This window comes from Curcuma longa, chromosome 15 (assembly GCF_044706935.1).
Source record: "Curcuma longa cultivar G26 ecotype Majalengka, Jawa Barat chromosome 15, ITB_CL_G26_1.1, whole genome shotgun sequence".
Classification (NCBI taxonomy): Eukaryota; Viridiplantae; Streptophyta; class Magnoliopsida; order Zingiberales; family Zingiberaceae; genus Curcuma; species Curcuma longa.
This window is the reverse complement of record NC_133875.1, coordinates 875,489-883,935: the sequence shown is the minus strand read 5'-3', so window position 1 is coordinate 883,935 and position 8,447 is coordinate 875,489. Positions and strand designations below refer to the sequence as shown.

The following is an 8,447-nucleotide window of genomic DNA, read 5'->3' as shown; positions in this document are numbered from 1 at the left end:
CATTGAATCATATCCTTACTTGTCGTTAAGCGAAGTTTCTGCATTTTAGCAGAAGGTCTTGAACTAGGCAAGCTAACCTGAATCAAGAGCCAATGTCATTGAATCCCCGTACTTGTTGAGCGAAGTTCTTGCACGTAGCGGAACATCTTGATCTAGGCAACAATCGAGATCTGGCCTCAATGGGGAAAAGAGGAGGAAGAGGAAGAAACCCAATTTCAGTATCATACCCAATGGAATGATGTTCTCTCCTCTTATACCCAAGGCCCATCTTGTAGAGATCATCCACCATAAAATCCATAACCTGTTAACAACCAATTAATATTAACGCACCAAGTTATTAGATCTATACATGCAATTCATATCCAATAACTTAAATCCCCTTTAATACAACAAGTATTAGATCACTTAATGGGAATTAATCTTTAAAGCAATTGTTGTGTATTATTAATTCATGTATTAACCCACCAAATAGAGACTTAATCCTTCAAAAACCACTCAAGTAAAATAGCTAGTTAAAGGGGAAGGCTTGGAGAACTAGATTGGGCCTTGTAGCCCTCTCAAAGAAAGGAAGAGAATGAGAAGAAAAAAACAAGAGTTTGCTATTGTTGGTGGACAAGAAGAAATGGAGGAAGAAGAGAGACTACTTGTGGAGAGAACACTTTTAGCCATAGTCCAAATTGCTACATGGACTTGAGCAAAGGGTGTCAGATATTTATTGGATAAAAGTTACGATAGACAATAAGAAGGCTTGTTGCATCATACAAGGAGGTGACAGTTTGCATGAATTATGAATTGATGATGCTGAGGCTGTAAGGTGGCTCACTTGGGACTGAGCAATTCAATGCTGCCATATCTCCCAGGAGGATAACCAGAAGGCCGACTTGCTAGCGCATGAAGCTAGGGGAAACTAGATGTGGGAGAACTGCCATAGACATACCTGACAATTGTAACCTTAACCAGCTGCTTGTAGAGGATGTAGTTGAGTTATTTTTCATTGTAATGCTTACTTTCGGTAATGAATAAGGCTACGCGGCCATCCTTCTCACCAAAATCTTCTCATCCTTCTGGTATTTACAGTATCTCTAGGCTCCCTTTGAACCAGTCAAACAGATTTGCATTTTGTTCCGATAAGAGATAGCAGCAGCAATCAGAGAAAAAAATGACAATATTGCATCGGAAATTCATCAACAAGAGGTGGTGAAGAGGTATTCTGCACCTCAAATTGATCGGCTAAATAAATTATAGGCAAGTTAAAATATGAGCACCCTGAGAAACTTGGAACTGGTGCTGAACAATACAAAATACATACGAACAGTCTGACCTCACCAGCTAACTTGCGGTTTCTCCATGCTCTTCAGCACTAATCTTTGAATAGGGATGATATCTAGCATATGGTACCGATAAGACATCACCGACCAAGAATCTCTGTTTGGAAATTGTCTATTCACAACACGAATTATACCCGTAAAGAATATGGCCAGAAAGGTTTGTCTGACATGGTCTAAAGAAGCCTGAGATGTTCTGTATCATTGAGCCTCTTTATCTGCCATCCAGTTCTTAGTGAGTGATGTAGGACGGTCACAGAAGAATCATCTATGGATATTTTTTGAGTCATCACAGGACTGCAATCTAGCAGACCAGTGAGCAGACATTTAATTGGGGTTGCATGTGTGAATATTCCAATGGTGGTGGGATGTCTACTGCCATCAGAAAAAAGGTTTGGTAGAGCAACTTCTCTGGAGAACTCGGCTTTAGTCTCATTTTCTCCAGTAGTCACAAACTGAAGCCTGCTCTTAGTAGAATTCTTTCTCTGAGAAGCAGGTCGATTAAGCCTGTAAAGCAGATCCCAGTGAGGCCCATCTCGGTCTTGAATAGAATTAAACAAACTGGTATACGTGAATTCCTTTGGCTCACTTTGATGGATCAACGAATCTGCAGCAGCCACCACTTTCTCAGGCAATCTTAAAACTGTCCTGTTGAGGAATTCAATCATCCGAAACACCACTTGCCTTAGTGATTCCCCTTGTGGTGCACAGAAATGAGGCTGTGTTTTTTCTATCAAATTAACCATTTCTGGGATGTAAACTTCTGACTGAAGGCAACCCTCCCACTGGCCTTGACTTATCTCAACCAAAGCTTCAGAGGATTGTATTTGCTCCTCTGCAAAACCAAGCTCCTGCAAAATCACTGTATTTGATCAGCGCAGTTGTAAACAACTGAATAAAGAACAGAATTGTGCACATGAAAGTAGCTTCATAAAATTTACCATCGAGAAAACAATATTTGCTTCAGGAAAATCATCCATTAAACTATGGTATCATAAGAAGATTATGGAAGAATGAAGATCTGACAAAAAGAGATAGTAAGCAGCACCCAACAACCAAAATGTCGAGGACATATGATGGGAACCACAGGTGAAGGGAAAGATATGGAGGATTGGATGGTGAAGGAGAGCACCCAAATATGTTTTAGCATTAGTTGATAGTAAAATAACAATTTAACTATTATTGTGGGTCAATTCATGTCACTGCTGATGAGGCTGAGCTGGTGCTAACAAGGAAGCACATGGCACCACTCCTTGCAAATACGCTTATTCTTACCAAATTAAAAAATAGCAAACTCCGTACACATAAAACAACACAATTACAAATTCAAAACTTAAATCAATGTCTTTTTTTTAGTGTGCATTAGCCTCCATGTGAGGCTAATTGAGGATGAGAATGGCTAAAAATGTCAAATTATCAAGTATAGGTGAACTACAACTCTATTTGTAACTCCACCTTCTTCATAAATATGGCCTATTTGATTATTTTATGGAGTCAAATATGAAATTTATGGTTTGAGAAATATTTACAAGATTTGTAGGCGAGTAAGAAGCTCTTCAAGGGGTGTGAACCCTATTCCACTATGGATGGTCAGAGGAAGGAGCTATCATAGAATATAGATGACAAGGGAAGAAGAAGGCTCAAGATAAGATATCAAGAAGGATCTAAAGGAGCAACATAGGAGGGTTAACTTTGTATCATGATTTGCAAGCCTATGGTGCTTCCTCTTAAAATGATGTGGTACCAGCTCCAACAAGACCTTTGATTTATAGCAAGATTTGTACTGTAGGTTATCACGATCCAATCAGCCAGTGTCAAGTCGCCTCAGCATTAAAGGATTTGAGTTACTCTGAGAGAGGTGACTCCTTCCCTTTAATGTTATAGACTATTATGGATGAGAAATCTTTGGTTTTTAGCCATGTGCCTTGATATTAGTAGATCATGTCAAGATGCATTGTCATCATATTGACTTTCTCAATTGGTATTGCTTCCGTGATAGGGAGATGTTGCTCAATCCATGGTTTAAAATCACGTATCATGTCAGGCGAAATGGTCAAAATATATCGTTTTAGAAAATTACCGAAACTTGATACCACTCGGCACACATCTCCTTCCTCATTCAACCTCCGATCTTTCATCAACACCATGCATTAGAATGTCAACATGATATCGAAATAATATCGTTCTAGTCAGATATCAAACTCCAACATGACTTGAGATTTTAAATCTTGGTTCAATTTGCTAAAGTTATTCAAGCAAGAACTGAAGGTATGTTTATAAAAATACCTTACTGACCATATGCTATGGTCATCATAGATGGGATAAGTTTGGGAGCATATTTTGCAGTGTATATTGGACCTTTCACTGAATGCTGCCAGAGTGAATAAGCAGAAACATATCAGCGATAGAGATGGTTGGTCCTGCAATTTCAAGTTCCACTTCCTTTGAAGAAATGAAGGTTCCTCATTGTCCAGAAGAGTATATTGGTAGACTTTTTGATCCAATATTTCTCAATGTCATGAATAATAGGTGTCAGATTTGTATTGTCTAAAGCTACCTTTTACCATAAATTTGATGAGCTCAATTTGAGACTAACATACATGGGAGATTAGTTGAAGCGAACAATTTGTTCTCCAAAAAAAATTGCAAAATTCAAGATCTTTTAAGGGATGAAGTAATAGGGAAATGATTACCAAGAAGTTATGTTGTTGGACCAATCAAATTTAAAATAAATGATGCTTGGGAAGGGGTTCGGTCAATCATCAAGACAACATGCTCATTCACAAACGAGAAGGCCCATGATTTACCTAGGGAATACTCTAGACAACTTTAGGGGTTATACGCAGATCATGTTTCGATAGTTGGATACCTTATTGGATAATATCTTTAGAAATGAGTATAAATTGCTCCCTCACCACTTAGAAAATTGAAAAATGGCATATATCCTAGATTTGTTTAAAGGAAATAAACAAAAATATAGTCCTTTCTATGTTGTTTATTGTCTATTCAATGAATAAACAAATAATTAGTTTTATGGGAGGACTATTGGGAATCAAATCAAATATTGATCTCGAATTTCTACTTCAATGAACCTATATGCAAGATTTATAATGATTCTCTAAAAGTTAGAGCAGCCTGAAAGCACACACTTCGTGTATTAGAATCTAAAAACGTTCTAGTGTGATCAAGCAACTTCTTAGTTATCAAATTTAGATTAGATGAAACTGTAAACCAAACTAACTATTTAAAATGTAGTTTGCAAACCTCAATAGTGATATTATTCTACATATGTTGACTATTTCTTTTCACCTATTTTTCCTAAGTTGACAAATAAGTGTGGTCACTCCATCGTAATGTTCAAGACATTGACAAACTTCTTTATCTTATACAATCAATTGAGACTTTTTTTTTGACAGTCAAGTAGTCATTCAAAGCCAACAAACTGCCTAAAATGCACCCCCTTTCAATAAAGATCATATCCTCAAAACATGTTTGCTAAATAAAAGTGTGAATAAAAGATGGACTGTAGTATTTGCAAACAGGATCTGCCAAAATTTGCTGAACAGTAGCATGGACAGATATATTTAATGAAAATCATATAGAAAATTATAAAAGCTAAAAGAAACGGTTGAAGATAAAATCAATAACATTGATGAAAAAAAAAAATTAAGCAACTTCAATAAACAATTGACATTCAAATCACAACTTTGCTGAAGCCCCTGAAAAGAAGAGAGTGGCATGACCTAGATTGTCCTAATGAAGGTTTGCCACCAAGCAACCAACTTTAAGTTAATTAGCATAAAATTTTATAAGAGTAAAAGAATGGTTTGAATAGTCTACTGAACGATCCAACTTATACTTCATATAACTCTTCCAAAAACTAGTTATTTAAATGTAACACCATGGCATTGGTCACACACAGTTGATGGAAAAAAGGTTTAGCTGTTCAAGCTAGCGGTACATTGTAATTCTACTACATAAGCTCGTGTTGACTATCCTGAAGTTCAAAAGGTTGTTTCCTTATGAGCATAAAAATTCCAATGAGCAACCCACAGTCAATATGACCAGAAGAGGCCACGGTGAAGATAATGTGTAAAACAATCATCCAGAACTATTGAATAATTTTGCCCAGCCACACAACGAAAAGATAGGCAAATGCAGTGAATCCACATTTTGAACTTAGTAGATTGATCTAGAATTGGGGTTAAGCTACAAAATATGGGAGAAACTTCAGTATCACACAACAAAAATGGCAAGAGCCAAACTGTGGAGACCTACTAAAAATATTTCAAGATAAATGCAGGAAATGGAAAATTAATTATGAGACAGCTAGGAACTGGGAGTAGGAAGTACCAATATAAGAAGAATGTAGAAATCAAAGAAACAAAGAGAGGAGGGAAATACCCGGCAAATTAATGTGGCAGTGGCCCTTGCCCGACCCAGCGGCGAGCTATAGACTTCGTCGAACCTCACGCTGTGCGACTTGAGGAAGACTGCGAGTGCCCTGGCCTGCCGCTCCCCGTTCGCCGTCAGATCTGCGGTCGTCAGCCATCGCCCACCGACAAGATCGGGACGGATGTCGGCGGCACACTCCCCGTGGGTTATCAGGAGAACCTCCATCACCCGATCCTCTGAATCCGAGGCGGGGACACGGGCGAACATCGACACGGGCGACGATGGCGGCGGGATGAGGACGTTACAGGGGTCCCAAACCTTGACGTGGGGACCCAGGAGACGAGGAGTGCCACCAGCGGAGGGCTGCGGGGAGACCGGCGAGGTGGCAGCGAGGTAGGGGAGGATCTCGGGTACCTGCTCGAGCACCTTCTCTTTGGAGGGGTTACGATTCCCGGAGCCCAAGGCCCCGTCTTCCTCTTCCTCTTCCTCTTCTTCGTGATCGTCGTCGTCGTCGGACGTCTCGTCTTGGGAATGGGAGTGGGAAGAACCCATAGAGGAAGGAGGCAACGGCGACGGAGGGGGAAGGTGTTGCCGGCGAGATCTATTCTTCCATTGCAAGGAGGAAGGCACGCGGAGGCGGAGCGGAGCGCGGCAGTGACGTTTTGCGTTGTTTGTCTATTTATGGCAAAGATTTCCCATTGTGGCCTGCGTTTCGTTTTTCCCAGGTCGTCTCGCGTGGAAAGTTTTAAATAAAAACATAGATTAATCTAATCGATTCTCTATTTATTATTAAAATAAAAAATATTAATTATCCGACGCGATAATTTTTAATTTATTTTTATTTATTATCGATATGACAATCTTAAATATTTTTTATTCAAGATTTTAAATTTCTGTACTTTATCTTAGATGTGTAAATCTTTAATATTTTTTAATTTTGAGGATTTTTAATTTTTTTAATTTAATTTGGATGAATTAATTTAAAATTATTTTTAATTTGTTTTCTTTTATATGATATTTATTTTTTATTTGCAGTATTCTTTTCCTTGTTTATATTATTCCCCCAATGAAGAAAACTTGACCCTAACTATGTTTAGTAATATTTCTTCATTATTATTTTTCTTTGAACGTCCAATGAGAAAGAAATTGATGGAATTTATTTCTCTTTATGCATTTTGAAATATTCCTTTTAGATTTTATTTTTTAAGATTCCTAAAGATGATCAGTCCAATCTCATAGAAGTTACCAACAACTAATAGTCGACTTTCTTGATTGACCCATCGCTATAGTGTCATGCTCCATTTAGGTATTAGAACCATGAGTCACAAGAAGGGTGCTCCGTTAGATGGTAGTTCGATACACTTAGGTAATCATACTTTGTGCTACTTCTCATAATATTTTCTGTCAAATAAAACACGTGCATGCTTCAATCGAGAATCGAACTGTGGCGGTATGGAGAATCCACCAATGACCCTATCGTTGCACCATGCCCCAAGCGGCATATTCATGTCTTTATTGAAATCATGTGGCATGAAGGCAATAATGATGGTGAAAATATTCCTTTGGATCATCCTTCCCAATTGTAAGAAAATATCTAATTTTGCTCTCGGGCAATTGTGGCAAAGTACTTAGTGATTTACCCAAATGTAGCATCAAAGTTCTTAGTTTTGGTAACCAATAAATTAAACAGGAATATGATGACTATTTCACGAGTAGACATAAATTAATGTCTAATGAAGGATTTGTCCAGTATGATCAAACAGAAGTTTTAGCTCGCACCGATTCATAGATAGGATTACATGAATTTTAGCTCAAGTAGGTGTGAATTATGAAACTATTGAAGAGTGTGAAATCGGAATTAATTTTTGAATTTTAGCTATAAAATTAATCAATTGATTATCAATGTATTAATCCATTGATAAAGATTAATTAATTGATAAAAAGATTAATAGAGGGTTGTAATATCAATTAGTTGATATTTACAATATATTAGTTGAATGATTAATCATATTAATCACAGTTATAATATTAATTTAAGTAATTAATATGTATTTAAGTTATTAATTAATTGAATCAATTAATTAGTAATTGATAATATTTTAAGTAAAAATACACAATTTATGTCTTTTCACCTCTTGGAAGACACCCTTCACCCTTTAGGAGTAACCTTTCCTCCTATAAAAAGAGCCTTACTTCTTTGATTCAAATCACTCAATTCTCAAATTGTGAAATCTTCTCTTGAGTTCTCTCCTCTCTTAAGAGTTCCAAGGCTTCAAAAGTTCGCCAGGGCTCAAAATTTAGAATGTTCCTATTTTGAGACTTAGATCGTTGTATCTTAGGTGACAATTGTTGATAAATCGTAAGCCCCTAGCCGGGGCAATATCATCTTAAGGAAAGAAGACTTAGCCTTCACTTCAACCTCAATACTCATATCTGTAGAATAAGCTTACCTAAAGGGGGTGTTGTTGGTGTAGCAGAAGCAGTTTCGGATTGCTAGAGGGAAGGGGTGAATAGCGATCTAAAAAAACCTTCAATCTCTCTTGCTAGCTAACTAGCAAGGACATACACATTAATTTGAAACTAAGTAATACATAAAAAAGAAGGGGGTGAATTTACTTGTTTGCAAACAAGAGGTTACTAGTCCAAGACTATGAAAAACTCCACTAAGATCTCCTTCTTCGAACATAAGTCAAAAGTGGAGTAGTCTCTTACAATGGTTAAAACATG

At 37.4% G+C, this 8,447-nt stretch overlaps 1 protein-coding gene across 1 annotated transcript; it reads right to left on the bottom strand.

The window, feature by feature from the left end:
• Positions 1-1,230: 1,230 nt before the first annotated feature.
• On the bottom strand, positions 1,231-6,272 carry LOC141846729 (uncharacterized). The gene is made up of 2 exons (XM_074734768.1): positions 5,730-6,272; positions 1,231-2,176 (listed from the first exon to the last, which is right to left on the bottom strand). The coding sequence occupies exons 1-2, from the start codon at positions 6,270-6,272 to the stop codon at positions 1,502-1,504; spliced, it is 1,218 nt and encodes a 405-aa protein (XP_074590869.1). The 3' UTR covers positions 1,231-1,501.
• Positions 6,273-8,447: the final 2,175 nt, after the last annotated feature.